At 40.1% G+C, this 19,188-nt stretch overlaps 1 protein-coding gene across 3 annotated transcripts in view; it reads right to left on the reverse strand.

The window, feature by feature from the left end:
- The window catches only part of FAM184A (family with sequence similarity 184 member A), a 71,837-nt gene extending 70,395 nt beyond the window's left edge, over nucleotides 1-1,442 (reverse strand). For all 3 annotated transcript variants that reach the window (XM_079298834.1, XM_079298833.1, XM_079298832.1), the window contains exon 1: nucleotides 1,012-1,442. In XM_079298834.1, coding sequence (XP_079154960.1) covers nucleotides 1,012-1,179 — 168 coding nt within the window. In that variant the 5' untranslated portion in view covers nucleotides 1,180-1,442. The remainder of the gene's footprint in view (nucleotides 1-1,011) is intronic.
- Between the last annotated feature and the right edge of the window lie 17,746 nt (nucleotides 1,443-19,188).

Raw genomic sequence — 19,188 nt, forward strand, 5'->3', positions numbered from 1 at the left:
AAATGTGAACTGTCTCCAGTGTGAGACTGCCAGCAGTCTTCATTCTCTTCACTCTTAGTCCAATGAAATGTCACCTTCATCCATTTTAGCATACATGTTAAGAACATTGGCAGTTCCCACTGTGCTTTAAAATTACATTTAAACGTTCTAGCTATTAAATTCCTGATAAATTCTTCTGCTTTCTCTTTAATAAAGGTATCTGCCTCTCATTTCCTAAACAATGCAATTTGCCTACACCTTGAGCATCACACAAGAGGTATTGCAGCACCAAGGCATTGTTTTAAGTTAGTATAACTAAATCACAGCTACAGTCACATCTGAAACATCAGGCCTACCTGCCGTAGCAATAGGCTTTAAAAACACCTCCCAGCGTGACTCCGGCCTCTCACAAAGATACAGTGTATTGTCTAGGCTGGGGATGACATAATGAAAACTGTGCAATCAGCAAGACCAGACCAGAAATCTTCTCACACTTCACCCTCACCCTCTAAGGCATTTAAGCTCTTACCAGACACCTTAAATAACAGCACTTTAGCACAGGGAAGGCAAGCATCACTTGAATTTCTCCATTTAAAGAGACTCGCAGAACGGCCTATAACAGCGCTAGTAGAGAAGCGACAATTTGCACAGAACAAACAACCGGTACCAGCCCATCAGCCGGGGCCGCGCTCCGCACACCGGGACACCTGCCGTGCAGCGGGGGTCGGACAGCAGCGGGGGCCGGCACTGCGGCAGCTCCGTGCGGGCTCCCCTCCCGCCCGCCCGCGGCTCCCGGACCGCCGAGCGCTGCCCGCGGGACCGCGGCGCCACCGCTCCCGCCCGGCGACCCAGGGCGCTCCAGCCCGGCCCCCGGGGCACAAATCCGGCCGCATCCCACCCGATCTGCCATCGGCCCGGCAGTCCGCCCCTCTCCAGGCCCGTCGCTGCCCGCATGAGGGCAAGGAGCGAAGGGAAACAGAGCGGAGGAGGAAGACACCCGAGGCGGCTGAAGAACTGGCGCGCCTCCCTCACCTTCGTCAGCTGGGCGATCTTCTTGCTCATTTTGAAGTGCAGGTCCGGGCTGTGCTCGGCGCCCAGCCCCGCCTGTGCCGAGCCCGAGCCGAGTTTTCCCGCGCCGGGCGCGGAGCCGCCGCCGTAGCTGTGCTGCGGCTGCTGCCAGCCCATGCCCGGGGTCGCCATCTTCGCCGCCCGGCCGCCGCCGCCGCTCGGGCTCTCTGCCGCCTGCCTCGCCGGGGACCGAGCCCGGAGCCCGGCCGCGATCCGCTGCGCCAGGCGGCTCCTCCCGCCCCGGGCGCTTCCCTGAGCCGCCGCCCCCGCCGGACTGCGGCGTCAAAGCTCTCGGGGACGCTGCGAGAAGAGGCGCCAGCCTCTCCTCCCCTCGCGGCCGGGGGGGCTCGGTCCGGGGGCCGCGCTTGCCGGGCCCGCCGCCGCGCTGTTTACGCCGCGCGCCCCGCGTCACTCGCCGGGCCCGCCCGCGCGCTCCCCGCCCGCGCGGCCGCGCGCGCCGCCCCTCGGTCCCCCGAGTCGGGAGCCGGGAGCCGGGATCTGGGATCTGGGATCTGGGATCTGGGATCTGGGATCGGCCCTCCTGTGGGACGGGGCGGAGATGGCACCTCGGCCTCTGAGCCCGGGCACGACGCGGGGGAGGGCCGGGGTTCAGCCAGCGCTGCCCCTCCGCTGCGCCCAGCGCCCCAGGCTTCTCCTCGTGGGAAGGGAGCCCTGGGCGTGTGGCGGGGGATGCCCGGGGCAGGGCACTGCGGGGCGGGGTGTGCGAGGGGACCCACAGGAGGAGCAGCAGGAGGTGGCACGGGCAAGGAGCACGGGAATTTGGAGCAGTAGCACGGGACCGGCACGGTTAGCTCGGGTTTTGAGGGAAGTTAGGACTGGCCTCTTCTCCCAGGCAATTAGAACGAGAGGCAACTCTTAAACTGCTCCAAGGGAGCATTAGGAGGAATTCCTTCACAAAAAGGGTGGTAGGTGTTGGAATGGGCTGGGCAAGGGAGCGGAGGAGTCGCTGTCCCTGGGGGTGTTAAGGAGGGGACGGGGCGCTGAGTGCCGTGGTCCGATTGACAAGGCGGTGCTCGCTCTCAGGCCGGACCCGATGGTCTCAAAGGTCTGTTCCAACTCAACATTCCGTGGTGACGCGATCACAAATGCTGGGGTGGCCCGCCCGGGGGTGGGTCGTCATCCAGCTGGGCCGGCCGGTCTCTCCCGGGTCACAGCCCCAGCTCTGCAGCGCGCAGCCGGGGTTAGCGGGCCCATGGACACGGAGCAAAGAGCCAGAGGGGATCCGCACCTGGATTCAGCACGACCTTTAGGGTGGGTTTGATTGCTGCTTTTATAACTTCCCATCCTGCGCAACTCCGGAGAACTGCCACCCTCTTTACGAATTTAACATCTCCTTGCTAGGCTGTGGCCTCGTGAGAATATATGTATTAATGTGTTTGGACATCTGATTCCCGGATTAACAGTCTTCACAGAGTCCTCGGTACTCTCTGTTGAGCAGTTTATCTTTTTACTGCTTTTTTCCTCTCCTAAAAATCTCTTCTTTGCCTGCATTCTCTGTAGGCAGGCAGAGGTAACAAAGAGGCAAACCACAAAAATACACAGCTAAATCTGTGGTTCTCAACAGTGTTATGGAGGAAAGCATCACATAGCATTTGCAAATCAGAGAAGTAGGTGGAATAGTAGAGTATAAGAAGAGATCCATATTACAGAGCAATGTGCCTCACTTGCTAATAAAGATCCATGCTTATGTTGCATAATAAATAACCAACTAAACCTGAACTGCCAGTGCAAACCTGAGGTCATGGGGTAAATGAGGTTCTTTGATGCATAAACTGGTCACTGTCCAGAAGGCACAATCAGATGTTGCTACTTTTATACAGCTTGATTTTGAGAGTATGAGAGAAATACTTGCATTCAGTTCGCAGTTTCCATGCATCAACACACTAGGTGAAAGGTGTTCAAAAAAGTCAGAGTTTCTGGGGAAAGTCTCTTACAATGAAATAAATAATTCGCCCAAACTATTTAGGATAACAAGGAGACTAAGAAATAACTGAATAACAGTCTAAAATAGCTGTATTGACTTAATTCAGAATTTGTATTGTCCAGGAAATTCTGACACTGATTTATTTTTTTTCCTTCTGAAGTGTCCCATTCTGGCAACAGAGAACAAAGGACAGATGGTGCCTACCCAGACAGTGATTCATACAGATGAAATACAAGGGGAATAAAGAATATTAGGAACATCTGTTTCAAATCTGTGTCCATGAATAGCACATACTGTTAATTCAGTTTTATCAAATTAAAAAATAATTCAGTGGCAGATGAGACTGATTTTTCATGTCTAGGAAGGTCGAACTGCTAATGAAAGCAGTAGACTGATTGTGGAGGCCTGGCTGCAGGTAATGATTGTTTCTGGCTGCATCTATGACATTGGGCAAACTTCTTAAATCTCATGTAAAAAGACACATCCTTTAATTTACCTAATAATGCCCCAATATGAAGGAATGGCTGGCTCAATTTATTAGTGCTCCTAGAAATCTCAAGAGTTGCAGAATATATTAATTTTAATCTACACATTTAAAGATATTTTGGATATATTTATTTTTTAAATAAATTAGAGCAGTTTGGATTTGCTAACATTTCCTCTGAGACAAAAAGATTGGATTTTTTTCAGTTTCTTTTAAGCAACCACTTTTGCTGTAGTTCATATTGGTCCCAAATCATTGTTTTGAAGCATTTTGAAGTGATTTATATGGCCATGCTTGTATGTTTGACAAAACAGTCAAATGCATTCAATTTTTGTCTCCTCCTTCCACTGAGATACCAAATACTAAGTTTTGTCTAGGTGATTTTAAATTTTTAAAGAAGTGATTAAATATTCTTCGTCAATATTTCATGTGCCATTTAGTAGTTAGCTTATTCATATTTTTTCAAGCTTCTCTTTACACATTTTATGCCTTTAGAGCTCAGATGGTGACTGCTAAGTTCTTTTCCTTTCAGGTCTGCACGGGTAGGATAAAGCCTGTTTTCTTTAAGGTTGCTGATGAAAGGGAAGGCAATGCAGCAGCACACTCAGGATCCTAGTGGGTTTTTCCTTGGTGGGATTTAACGTCTCATCAGCACAGTGGGATCTGTAGCAGTGAAGGTCTCCCAGGGCTGGGATGGCTGAGGCCAGGCAGAGGCAAATGAGGAGACAGCGCTCAGGGTTTGCTGAAGGGTGCGCAGAGCGTTGGAACGAGGCTCCTGATGCGGATCATTGCTCCAGAGCTGCGCAGCAGAACCTTTAGTGTCCCTGTCACCACCGGCTTACATCACTGAGACACAGTTTGTATCTCTCCCGTGTCCCCCTGGGACTGTGGACACTGTGTAGGAGTGCTCTGGGTGTGGAAATCTACCTGTGCTTTTTTATATCCTACTGCCTATCTATTTATCTGCACATTTGCTTTTCAGATATTCTGGTATGTATGTAATGTTTTCTAAAATTATGAAATACCATCACTGGGGTTTGAAAAACCAGGAAAAAAATTTCATTTACACTCAATCTGCTGGGAATATTATGGATTACAGGTTTCTGTGTGCATTAACCCTCCTTTATTTACCTCATCACAGCTCTGACTAAGATAAATGTATGCAATCACTGTATGCCTTATTTTCAAGCCATAGGCACCAAACTCCCTCTCTGACTCTTCATAGACAGAAAATGTTACAAGGGCTAAGCTTGCTTTGTGCTAATGTCTTTTGACAACTCTGAAGATGTCAGGAAGTCAGCAGCTTTTTCTGAAGGGACAGTTAACAAGAAATTTGACCCACTGGTCTATGCAGGTTTTTGCTATTTAATTTGTAAGCCTGCAACTACAACTCCGAACAGAATTTTCAATTTTTTTTGTATATGTGTATGAATAAAGTAACTAAATACTTAAAAATATTAAATATAGACTAGTTACTTAAAATACTGAGATTCTTAAAAAACCCTCTTTATTTCTACCAGAATTCTAACTAATGATTTATTATGTACATACCTCCAGTTTATATGCAGGTTTCATTATTTTCATAAATTAGGAATTCACCATTTAAAAGAATAGTATAAGATATTCAAAATAATAACACAGCTTAAACATATCTGTCATTCCTGGTTTAATTTTCTGGCCCAAACAAAACTGGTGGAATATAATAACTGAATAAGCCCATGGTGTCCTACTTTAACATAAAGACCTCATTGCTAAGGCTGAGGTTAATCTAGGATGCTGAGGTTTCTGTGTAAGAAATCATGCAAAACCATTTTGTTTTGAAAGTGTACAAGTAACAAAGGCTTCTTCTGTTAGCTGCAGATAATTATGTACAGGGGCGTATTTCCACATCTGTAAAGGATCAGAGTGCCCAAAATTGTCTCGCTGTGGTCTCATATACAATCATGAATAAAATGTGGGGGGAGGAGAAGAACCAAACAAAAATAAAAATTAAGTATCCTAATGTCTTTGAAATAATCTTATGACCTTTTAATTTGTGGTTTAGCAAGACTGTGATTTATGGAAGATGAACAATCAGATCACCATTTCAGGGTACTCCCTCTGAGTAGTTCAGTCATTTCCTTCTTGCCTCTGTGTATGCAAGTAATATTTCAGTCAATATGACCCTGTAGCACAGGATGACAGGCACAGGTTTATGACTATACCTGGTAGATCTTTGGTTTTTTCTTTTTTTTTTTTTTGGCTTTATAATTTTATGGCTCTACATTGATTTGGCCTTCAAAGCTTAGAAAACTCGACCCCTGCAAATCTTGAGCTAATTAATATGTGTATAAAACTTGGCATAAATTGAATTTTTCAAATAAGAAATCAGAGAATGATGAACACATACCTGATAAAATTGTGGTCTTTATTATGGCTTTTTGCCCATCTAGGAAACTGTTAGTGTGAGGAAAATAATTTAGGTCACCAAATCCTAAAAGGAATGATGCCATTTTATGCATCTGTCCAAACTGGAACTACTGTCAAGATATGATGAAGGAGCAAATATTTTTGCCTGAAACTTGTGAACAAGCATATTTGAAAGACTGGAGGTTTTTGCTGATTCTTTGAAAAAAAAAATTTCAGATACTGTAAAGATGTGCACTAGCACACAGAAAGATTCCCATGAGCAACTATCTCCAGATACTTCACTCTTTCTTTAAATCCACTTATACCTTGTCTTGCACAATATTTTTATCCTCACATGGAGAATATATCCTCACATGCAACTGGAGGCATATGGGTTTTTATTAGAAAAAATAACGATAATCCTCTCTTTTACATCAATTAGTTTTAAACAGTAAAGACATTTCTAAAGCACAAAAGAGTAGTTAAGGATTGAAAAGTTTAAGAAGATTAATAAGAAAAGTGTAAGGTTCTTTCTTCTGATATAGCTCTCTCTTTAAATACTTCACTTGTCTGTTTTTTAAGCTTGTACCTACATTTTTTTTCAGCAAGGAAGTTCTCTTTTAAAGAAAAATTACAGAGAAAACACAGATCTGTTTTACAGACAAAGCAAAAAAAATAAGCCAAACAAAAACCTCAAAGCAGCAGAAGAAGCAGGAGCAAAACTAATGCTTTGGGAAAAATATCTCACTGCTTACACCTGACTGCCCTTCACAGAGACAAGTCACACAAAGGAAGTCTTGTTGAATCCCTCGATGCTTTTCTGGAAGTAGCTGAGATACAGCTAGGGAAAACACACTTCAAATGTAAAATACTTTTTCTCTTGTTTCAGAAAAGATCTCATACATTTGTGTTCTCTTCAGCTGCAAAGATAGGGAAGACTGGATGAATCCTCAGTTAAATATGAATCTTACTACTACTACTACTACTACTACTGTTTCTCATATTTCTCATAACTTTTTCTTTGTCAAATACTATTTCAGTCTGGATCCTTTCTAGTTTATTAGGGCAGGAAACCTTTTGCCAACATCAAGAAAGCAGCTACACACATAAGAAAAACAACTCTTGCTTTTCCCGTCAAAAGAGAGAACCAAACCTATCAAACAGAGAACTTAAACCTATCAGTGCTCACCGCTGGACAGAAAATTAATAAGACAACTGGTCATTACAAAGCCAGAAAATTCATTTAAATGGTAATAGTACCTGTACAGAATATTTTGTGCCATCCAGCTGCACCAAGATGCAGAATGTAACTCTATGGAATCTCTCAGTAACAGGCTTTTAGTAATGAGTCACTTCATTTCCAGCTTAGAGACAGTATTTTGGATAGCAAAATGTACTTTTTGAAGTAAGCCTTCTGACTCTAAATAATGTTTCATTTTGCCTTTTCATGGGGTTTTTGGGTTTGCTTTTTTAATACATGGTACACATTTGGTTTAAATTGTCAGCACAGTCCTTGAATAGGATGTGACAGTCCTTGTAGTCTCTCATGTCACCTGCAAATACTTAACATATAAGCTACTGCTTCAGTCTTCTTCCTAACAAGTTTTCTCATTTTATTTTGTTCTCCTTTTTTACTTTATGGATGTTTTTTGGTTATTAAAAATTAGACCGAAAACTGGAAAGCTGGAAGGTCAACCAAAGGCAAGTACATCAGAGGAATGGTAGATGGACAGGAGGAAAGGAACAGAAGGGCCTTGTCTGAGTTTGGACCCTCTGGGACAAGGCTGGCCTTTATGATAAGGAATAAGAGGCCAAAGAACATGATTTTCAAATCAGGCCTGCCCAGCAGGACTCTCACAGTGAATTTAGCAGGCTTTAAAAGAACTACCATTCTTTCCTGCACAACTTGTGTAAATCAACCTGGTTGATTCCACTCCCTGAAATACGTCAAACCAAATCCTGACTTTAATGTTTCAAATCAATTTTTCTAGATTAATACTACAAATAAATTTTGGGATGCAGAGAAAGCTTCATTTAATTTCTCTGTTGAAACTCAAGTTGTAGGCATATTTCTGGACATGAAAATGTAAATTTATCAACATATGTTAAATCTAGCATACTTTCTATTATGTGGAATTATCTACTGCAGAGGAGATGTCCAGTATTGCATTCCATATTGGAATATAAATCTAATCATCTGCCTAAGACAGATTTAGTCAAGTAGTATTTTTGGTTTTGCTCACGGACAAAATAGCAGATAGAACAAAATTTGATGTATTAAGTAAAGTTGAATTTGGAAGTTTTAATCACAGACTGTTAGTCTTTTATATTATGCTCCTCTGATAATAACTTATTAAGGAGACTGTTCAGATTAGAAAATGAATACATTTCACTTAATTCAATTAATACAGTCATATTAATCTTCATTACAATGAAAGCATTCCTATTGAAAGGAGCAATGACCTTTAGTAGACTATTGGAGTTTCTCCCAGGGATGCATTAAGTAATCTTACTAACTTCTGCAGTGTTTCTCTAAGGACTTAATTAAATGGAAGGGAGTGCCATGAGTGAGGCTGTCTTGTTTCTGATGCAAATGCTACAGTGAGCTCAGAAAGGAGACAAATACAAGGAAATCTGCATTGCCTTTTAGTAGCGACTGGTAAAGATTACTTTGGTATATTAATGTGACTTGCTCAGTTCAATCCTGACATGCCTTAAATATGCTGTATTTGTTGTACAGAAATGTAATTCACTTATTTTCTCTTTAGGGGAAAAGCATCTTTATAGGTTAAAATATAAAAATCATTCTGACCAATAAAAATACGTGATAAAAAATCCTAAACTACTGTGATTGAGAATAAGACACTGACCTTCCTGGGAAAATCTGGCTGACTGATGATGTTTGTTTGATTTTGGCATCATTATTGCCAGTTGGTGTTTATTACATCTATTGTGCATTTTGAGGAAAAAATCCTCAGTGGGAAAAAGCAGCTAGAGTGACTGTCCCCAGCTGCTGAATTATGCTGCTCTCAGCACCTTGATCTAGCATCTCATATCTGTCCATGGTGTTGGCCAAGACCCAGAAGCATGCACTCCCAACCCAGACAGCCAGTTGTACCCTGGGCTGCATCCAAAGCAGTGTGACAGCAAAGATGATTAGAGGATGGAGCACCTCTCCTATGAGGAAAGACTGAGAGAATTGGGTTTGTTAGCCTGGACAAGAGATGGCATAGGCGTGGTCTAAGTCTGGCCTTCCAGTACCTAAAGGGAGCCTAAAAAACCGAGAAGGATTTTATACAATGGCATGTAGTGACAGAGAAGAGGGAATGGCTTCAAACTGGCAGTATGTTTAGATTAAATGTTGGGAAGAAATTCTTTACTGTGTGGGTGATGAGGCACTTGAAAGGGGCTGTCTTGAGAAGCTGTGGATGCCCCGCCCCTGACAGTGTTCACGGCCGGGTTGGGTGGGACACTTTAGCCTGCTTTAGTGAAAAGTGTCCCTGCCATGGCAAGAGGATTGTAAAAAGGTGATCTTTAAGGCCTTTTTCAACCCAGGCCATTCTATAACTCTATGTTTCTAGGAGCACAGGTACAGAGTGAGGAAGGGCAAGGATTTAGTTCACTATTTTTTATGTTGGCATTAATTTTGTCCCATACATGTACTCATTCAGATTTCAGGATGCCTATAAAATTCCTTTGGCCTTGGTACAGGCATATTCGATGAAATGTAATTATTTTTTTGGTTTTTTTTGTGCGATCGTCAGTGGAAGATTGGACAGGACAGTTGAAAGTCCTGCGGAGTGGCATAGTTTAACTACAGTGCATGTAAAGGCACCAAAAGCACCAGGGCTGCTCAGGTTTTTTCATTTTCCCTCAGTACCAATGGGATCACTCAGAAGCAGCCACAGAAATGCTCCAGCAGGGAAGTTCAAACAGATGGCTGGTGTAGCTCTGATCCCGCCCTCAGGGTCATTCTGCAGAGCAACACAGACAACATTTGTCACTGTATTTCTCACTATGCTATTGGAAATGGAGATGGGTTGCTTCAAGGGTTTTACTTTGAATGTGGCTAATTAATCTCCAACATTGGTTCAGGATTTTCTGTTCCACATACTTATCTCTGGTCTATTCCTTGACACATGTGAATTCAAATTGCTGTATCTTGCCAATGTATTTTGGGGGATTTGAGCATACAGATTTGGAGACTAGAGAGGATTGTGGTTATGCTTCAAGAAGGAAGAAAGATAGGCTGGCATATTCCCAGAAAATTGACAGTTGTACTAAAACTGTATTGAAGCCACAAAAGCTGTGCACAAGTGTCAATATTCAAGTAAAAAAGGCTTTTGTAAAGGTTTTGTTACTGCCGAATAGTCAAAGACTTCTTTTGAAATTAAATGTGTTGAAAACTGCAATATTTTAAGGTTTATCTGCGTATGCAGGTTGCTGACTGAAAGTCCCATTTTATAGAAGTGTTCCGTAGAAATTGTGGTTAAGGGAGGATAAAGAAGAGTACTTATAGATTATTACTGGTCTTCAATTAAGCTGTCAAAATCAAGAAACATAGCTCTTGATTGTATTGTAGTCTAATGAAACTGATACAGTAACCATTAGGGACAGGGAAAACAGAACAGTTATCTGGCCCAAATCAGATAAGCTGTAATTATTCTAGCTTCTTGTGTCCATGCATATTATCCAGTGACTTTTCCATTATTATTCACAGTGGTGATGATTTGAGACCTGCTTGCCAGACACCCAGATTTGAACTGAAGGGTGAAGAATTGCCATGTATCTGGATTAAAGTGCAGCAGGCTCGAAAATGTCCCATTGTGCTCTGCTTCAAATCAGCAGCAACACAGCTTGCATTCAGCAGAATGCAGGGTTCCCTGTTCTTGACAGGGAGCCTGACTCCCTCAATAATACTTAAAACTTTGAAAGGGATCAGGATTAGTGCTGCATATGCTTGGTTCTGTGAGAGATTTACTTTGGGAAAGGGCTTTCCTCAAAAGCTAAAATACATTTTACCCCAAATCAGCATAAACTTATGTTTCAGTATATCATGCATATACATTTCATAAAAACCATCATATCCTGTTTGATCCATAATCAAGCTAGTTTATAAACACCTAAATGTCAGTGTTTTTTATTATTATGAGAAAATTTTGTAAATTTATTGAAAAATGTTTTTATTAATAAAAGGTACAGATAATTTCCATGATAGAATAGTACTTAAAAACAAATAAAAACTATGTTCTTCCTCACAAAGCATATAAAATGCTCATGATCATCTTTTGAAATTTATAAACACTAAAAATGTAAAAATTATATATTGCTGATAGTATTTTTTTTACAGCATTATTTATTTTTACTTTACATCTTAGTTACAAGTTCCCCTAATTATGATAATAAAATCTAGTTTACTTGCTTGTAAACATATCCTGTTAGATATTAAGAAAAGAATTCTGAAATAATTATTACAACTCCTTGTATGCTGAGCTAATCACTCACAGCAGTTTATCAAATTTCACATAAATCTATGTTTTGAACATTAAAAGTTTCACGATTTGTAGGACTAGAACTACATAAAGCTAAATAAATATTTACAATGCTTAAAAAAAAAGTCATAAAACAAAGCATTTGTATATCAAGAGTTACTTCCTAAATAATTTTTTAGAGTCAAGGATGTGACAGAGCAATGTGGTGTCTCTGAAGTAGAAAACCTAAAGGTCAAGAAAAGGAATTTACATCAAGTCTTCATCCACTTAGACTGAGCTTGGTGGTTAGAGCCTCAGTCCAGCAGGAACATTCTTGGCTTTGAATATTCAAGCCCAGTATTTAAGATCACTTTCACTTGACCAGAGTCTTGCTGTGCACTACCAGTCAAATACAGAAACCCATGAGGAATTTTTAGTATCCAGTTTTTTGAGCCCACCATAATTTTCAGAGAATTTTGCAAAGTAAATAAGTCAGAAAAAAAAAAAATATATCTTTTAGTAGCCCACTTCCTAGCTGATCTTTAGTCAAACAGTTTGTCAACATTTCACAGGAGGATAAAAGTATTTTAATTTTTTTTAAATCAGGAGTGTCATTTCTCCACAGTTAAGTTGTCCATAGCATTCTCAAACATCATTCAGGTATGACATTCACAGGGCTTAATATTAGTCTAAAGTTATTTGGCTTTGTTTTTTTTTTTTTTCCTTGCCAGAACCAGTTAAATATTTGAGACTGAAAGTCCAAAAAGCACAATAAACTTTGTAGGAATAATAACACCTTAATCTTTTGGAATATAAAAATCTGTGAGCCTTTAAAACATAGTATTCAAAACAAACTTTGAAGAAAATATGGTAATTCCAATATTTATGGAAAGTCCAGTTTGTCTTTAAAACACCCTCACTTCTTCTGAAGTACTTTAGGAAGTGTACTGCATAATTTCTAATGCCAGTTTTCTGCATAGTTACTTAAGGACAAGCTTTCATTTTCTAAAACCCAGAGTACTGTTTCAAAGATCTTCTGTAATAAATAAACCCCATATCTATGGAGAGCTCTGTCTTCCCATGGGTTGGCAGCTGGTTTTGCACTGTTTGCCACAGAAGCTTTTTGATGCTGGACTACACTAACTACTGAATGACTACCCACTATTTTGGGAAATTTCCTGGGGAAAGAGGTCATATGCTAATTCCACACTTTTATATTCTGCATCATATCAACCCTCATAAAGATATCTTAAGTCTTGAACACTTGGTTTATTTCAGGGTAAAATAATTTGCCTTTCTGAACCCTTTTTGTAAGCCAGAGCTTCTGCTGCAGCACAAATGGGTCCATCAGAGTTGTGAGCAGCTCTCAATTTGGCACACACCCAAACCAGAGTGCAAGGCCAACTAGATATTGAGAAGTGAGTGACTGATTCTACCCCATGTAGCTGTCATACAGTGTGTTCTCTGGAGAGATGTCAAATTTGCCAGAGCAGGAATTGTAATAAAAATAGGCTCAGATCATGTCCTGCAGATACAGTGGAAAAAGCCTTGATGCTAAAAGATAAAGCTCTGTAATACACTAGTGTTAAAGAACACCTTCAGGGTTGCATGTAACCCATATATGTAAGGGGCAAGAATACTAACTTGTACTTGCCTAGGTGGAAAGCCACTGTAATGAAACAGTGATTTTTATTATTGCTCATAACCACCCTATTTAAATTCACAGATAAATGCAGGCTTACAGTTTAAATTATAACCTACTTGACATGTACAAGAATATGATACTTGTGCTCTAAAATAAAATTCTTGGAGTAAAAAAGACTGTGGCACAATTCTTAGTCTATTTTTGAGGAACCAGAACATCTATGTCTAGTAAAAGATGTAAGTGATATTTAGAGAAAGAATATAGAGATTTTGTTGTCATCTTGTTTGCATATCTATGCAAAGTGTGAAAACTAATGGAAAATCTATACACAACTGTTTGTTCATTAAAAGAATATTTTAATTCTTCATGCAAGGAATTAATGTTTATTTTATAATAATATATAATTCAGCTGCCCCACTCTTATCTAACATTACTCAGGGATAAAAGTGTCAGATCCAGAAATACTGCCGACCACTCAAACTCACTTTTCATCAAAAACCAGTTCTTTCAGAATTATCAGTCAGCCTTACATGATTATCATGCTCTTATCTTTGTGTTTGGTTTGTAAATTGCCTTCCATTTATTTCCTTTTCAGTCATGAAGAATTAAGGAAACTATACTACTGCCTATTTTTGATTCTAGTCCTCAATTACTTTAGCTAGTCCATAAATATTTAATTAAATTGATTGTATATTTCTTGTTGGGGTTTTTTGGTAAACATTTTGTTGTCAACAGCAGAGACAGTCCAGATTAGTGTGCAGGTTAATTCCCTCTGTGTTGGAAAAAGAAAAATTTGTTTGAATGGGAATACATAATGGTATTTACTTCCATGCTAGACTTTCCCTTGGAGAAAGAAAAATATGATTCCAAGTTGCACCTTAGAGAAATTGCTTAGCATTGCCAGATAGCAGTATTTAGGGGGGAAAAAAATCAATGAACAGACACTAAAAAGAATATTAAGATGCTTATTTTCAACTGCTTTTCTTATAAAAATGTGAGGAACTTTCTAAATATTATGCTATCAGTAGGCTACCAATACCTTCAATTATAAACTACATTAAATGCATTTCTTTTTTATGAAAAGGGTTTAAAGATGATTATACCTTTGTACCTGTGTATAAATAAAACCTCAGTTCTTTGCACATATCTTAGAATTTCTATACTGTGCTATGTATCCCACTTACGTCTTCATCATTATCAGTTACCCATGCTAAAGAAGCAAATGCCATACCAAACACCAAGTAATTTAAAAATAATTTTATAATAAATTACTTGAAATATTTTATGGAATGTGCCATTGAAAACATGTTCTCCTCCCACATCATTTTTACAAAAATAAAAGAGAGAGGAGAAAAACATAGGAAAAAAAAAAAAAAAAAAAAAAAAGAAGCATTTTTACTCAGGAGAGATTAGTTCTGCAGCTCCAAGTATTTCCATATTTAAGAAACTAAGTATGAAAAATAGAATGGGTTTGACATGGCTGAAGAGAAAAGATAGTAACCTCTATTTGAATTCCTGCAGCTTCTGCAATTTATTTCTCCTCAGTGAGCACAGTTCTGAAGTTGCCTTCACCAGATACTAGTCCTGGACTAGAGGAATAAGCCAAACATAATTTCATCCTAGGAAAGGACCAAAATAAACTACCAGCATTGTGTTTTGATAGAAAGAAGATGCAGAATACTACTGAGAAACCTCTTTAACTGACATCCAGCACTTCAAAGAATCAGTCATTCTAATAGTATAGCTCTAATTTAGAATGTAGATGACATGGTAATTTTGTGGTTTGGCATGATATCAGAGCATCTAGTGAGACTGAACATTCTGCTTTTACAAAGGCAGTTCCAGATCTCCAGTTCAACCTGTATCACCTAGAGAAAACTGCTTTTACAATGCTCTTACAAGTTCTTACTGATACCAGTTTCATGTTATGGTCCCAAGACAAGTGTACAGAAGAACATAACACTATGAGTAATTACATAATAGTAATGTAATCAAGATTTGACATCCTAACAAGTGAAAAATCCATCTTAATAATTTCAAAATACTTGTCCATCAAGTATTGCTTCCTCACTATTATATAACGAAACAATCTAGATTTCTCTATTTCCCTGGATCCTTTCCAATTAGTTGTGGCATTTTCTGTACTTCCCAAACCCTTCAGATAGTAAGAGTGCCTTTGGACTGCTGAATGTTACTTTTCAGTCTTGCACACATTTATAAAATATAAAAATGAAACCAAACCACAGTGGTAATGAACCTGTCACCCATGATTTCCTTCTAAGATATTTCTGTAATTATTATTTCCTTTTGTTTTTCTCCTCTGCAGCATTTCTACTTTGGTGCCTCTGTCCCTATTTGAAAACTAGCATTTTTTCACACAAAAACCACAAATTTAAACTTAAAATTAATGGATCAGCTTTAAAGAAATGCACAGAAAGTTGTATTTCAAATAATTTGTGAAATTATGCTTGTAATGTTTTCTGGTTAAATGACTGCTAAAAAGCAGGATTACATATCATAGAAATAATTGATATATATATCTATGTTAATCCATTTTAGCATGACTTACTCTTCCATACTTGAAGGCAATAAGATGTGAGTAAAAAGGAAAGGAATTTCATGCATTATTATATGCAAAACTTATTTAATGCATTTTGCTTCTCCATACTATCCACAAGGAAAAGACGGGTTACACACAGAAGGCCAGGTGTTAGGGCAAGCCATTTTTTACTGATGACAATTCCATTCTCTGATAATTCTTACAATGTCTTGTGCAATCTTAATATTAGACGTGAAGTCAGTAGACTACATCAGCTAAAAATCTCTTTAATGAAAGACAGTTTCCTTCAAATATTTTTCAATGAAGTAGTTCTGACACAAAGTATTCATACCCAGACAGGTTTGTAATTCTAAGCATTGCTAGAGTAATTCGGGTTAGGAGGCTCTGGACCAATCTTCTGCCTTAAACAGGCTCAGCTGTGAGGCCAGGCTGTGTCTGGTTAGGGCTGGAAAGCCTCCAGTGGTGGAGGCAGCACAGCTTCCCCTGGCAGCCTGCTGCTACTCTGCCTTGCTGTCCTCATGGAGAAGCTTTTCCTTACATGCAGTTTGAACCTCTCTTATTTCCATCTATGCCACTGTCATAAATCCTTCTGCCACGCACCACTACAAGGCTCCATCTTCTTGATAACTCCCTTGTAGGTATCAGCAAATTGCTGTTGGATCCTCCCTAAGCCCTCTCTTCTCTGGGCTGAACACACTGCAAACAATGCATTTGCAAATCCATTCTGACTAGCTTCTAAAGAAAGCATTAGGAACAGGCACTAGCTTGCATTATTTATGGTTTTGGCTTTGGTTTTATTTAAGGGTTATCTGACATGTCCCTCCCTGTGGTTCTTTGTTTTTGGTTGAACTCTACTTTAGGCATGTGGCTATTGTGTTAACCAGCATTATATCCTGCTGCAGCATTTATCCTGCAACCTTTAGCACACCTCATACTAGCTGACTCATCATCCTATGTGATAAACATTCCCTCTTCCTAGTAAAGGACAATATCCAAAACAAAATATGATAGTCTTAAAATAATAAAATTAATAAAATAAAAATTGAACAAAACACAGCTATTGTCTGTGACTTTGCTTCTCTTAATTTAAGAACTGAGTTAATTCCATCACCAGGGTTTGAGGAACAAGAGGAAAAGAAGAGCAAAAATCAAAAGATGGATTGTTTTTATTTGTATCAAGTCTTATGGAAAGCATTTTTCCTTTAATTCTGTCTGTGTGGGAGGTAGAAAGATGATGGGAAGAGTTCTTTCTGAGACAGATATCCTGTATGCATAACACAGAAAAATGTTATACAAACAAAATTATGTGCAGGATGATACCAGGACAGCAGAAAAGCTTTACTATAAACTCATCATATAAGGTGCAAGATACCACTTTCTGTAAAGCTGTTGCTTCATAGCCCTGTATAATATTTTCTAGACAGCCCAGAATCCACAGGATTAAATTAGGGCTCTAAAATAAGGTTACCAAAATAAAAGCTTTCTCATCAAGAAAATACTGTCATAAACAATCCTTCACAACAGAGGTACTGAGAGAGACACCTGCTCTCTCTCAGCAACGGAAGAGTGAAGGAAAAAATTAATAGTGTTTTTCTAAGGTATTAAATACTGTATTGGTGCACTACAAAACCAGTTACAGCTTGATGCAAACTTTATCTTATTTGTGTAAGATTTTGGTAGAGGAAATTGATAATAGAAATATCAACATAAAGTAGCTGAGATCTCTCTGGTAACTTTGGCTGAGACATCCTGTCAGCCTCAAGTTCCTAATTCCCATACAAGCAAGAATTAATTCTCTCAGGGATGTGAAGAACCATTGTTGACTAACAAATTGTCCACTACAAACACAGTGATAAAAACCCATCAATTTTTTTTCAAGGTTGTACATTATTTTAAAAAAGGAATTATGTCATTTGGCTGTCTCTTCCTGCTATAAAACTTCTTGTTTACCACTTTCAAATTTCAGTCTTTCTTATGACTTGTCAGAGAATTTTTGCTGCTGCTCTGTGGTGAATATATAGGATGAAACTAGGTCACTTCAGTAACCTGGGGCTGTCTTTGCTCTGTCTCAGTGAGCACTGTTGGTCCATGGTGAATGAATTATTTCTTTCCTTGACTGACAAGAGAAGAAATTATTTTAGGAAATTTTATGCCCATTTTAGACTGGTTATATATTAATATGTAGACTAAAGCTTTGAAGATCGGAGTAGAATACAGTAGGCATTGCTCAGTGAAGACTACCTGGGAGAGCCCCAGAAAGGTCAATCTTTACTCTACATTTGTATAATTTTTATATGAGCAAAAGTAGACAGATCTTGAACCCAGGTACTACAGAGGTGGAGACAACACTTGGGTTCATCTCTCCTGACAATGAACAGCGACATGACTGCCATCAGGGAGGTAAAAGGAAGCAAATGGAATAAATTTTTATCCGAAATGAGCTCTTTGCCCATGACACCCGTGAATAATATTTTATATTCCGCATAGAAGAAATGATAGTACCCTTGGTTACAGAACTGCCTTCATCTAGAAAACAATTATATTGTGTTTCCACTGAACTTCAGCATTGGTCTATAGCTGAAGTCAGCAGTTTAGGAAACAGCTTAATGTGAAAAACATACCAATGACAGTGACTGCTGTGACGAGCAAAAGTAGCATTTTGCTATTCCTGACACTGGTTTCCTTCATGAAGTCCCACATTAGAGTTTCAGTCCTTATTTTCAAAGTGCTTACATTCGTAAGATGCTTGTGAATATGAAAGTTCTCAGCCAGTCTTGAAATACAGTGTTGAGAGGGAGGTTTTTTTTAGCACTATGACAAAACCTTGGTGCTCCCTCCAGCCTCCCATGGGAGGCCTGTGCTGGAGCAGGCTCCTGACAGAGCCCTGCAGACCTGTAGAGAGAGGAGGCCACACTGGAGCAGGTTTCCTGGTAGTTTCCTGGTGACCCCATGGGGAATCCACACCAGAGCAGCCTGTCCTTGAAGGACTGCACCCCATGGAAGAGTGACCCATGTTACAGAGTGACTGTGCCTGTGGGATGGGCTCACACTGGAGCAGTTCATGGAGAACTGTCTGCTGTGGGAGGAGACCCATGGAGAGGGGCAGGGGAAGGACTCCTCTCCCTGAGCAGTGGGAATAAAATGTGGGATGAGCTGACCATATCCTCCATTCCTTTTCTCCCTCTGCCACTGGGAGGGCAGTAGAGCTGGGAAGGAGGGAGAGATGGGAGGCAGTTGGTGTTTCTAAGGTCTTGTTTTACTTCCCATTATTCTGTTCTGATTTTGTTAATACGTTCAGTTCATACCTCTAATTCAAGTCTTTTGCCCGTGATAGTATTCAGTTAGTGATCTCTCTCTGTCCTTATCTGAACTCATGAACCCTTTGTTATATTTCCTCTTCCCTATTCAGCTGTGGAGGGGAGGGATGGGATGGCTTTAGTGGGTGCCTGGCATCTAGCCAGCATCAACCCACTACAATGGGCATCCTGCAAACACCTGTGTGCCATGGATAACACTTCCTGAATGTGATGGCTCCAAGGGCTGAAACAAAACCCCTGCCTGGTCACAACTTGCTTACTCCACCTGGAATTGTCACCAGTCCTTTCCAGCACCTTTTGTTTCCAAATAGTGACTACCAGGCCTATCTGA

The sequence above is a fragment of the Erithacus rubecula genome, assembly GCF_903797595.1.
Source record: "Erithacus rubecula genome assembly, chromosome: 2".
In the NCBI taxonomy this organism is placed as follows: Eukaryota; Metazoa; Chordata; class Aves; order Passeriformes; family Muscicapidae; genus Erithacus; species Erithacus rubecula.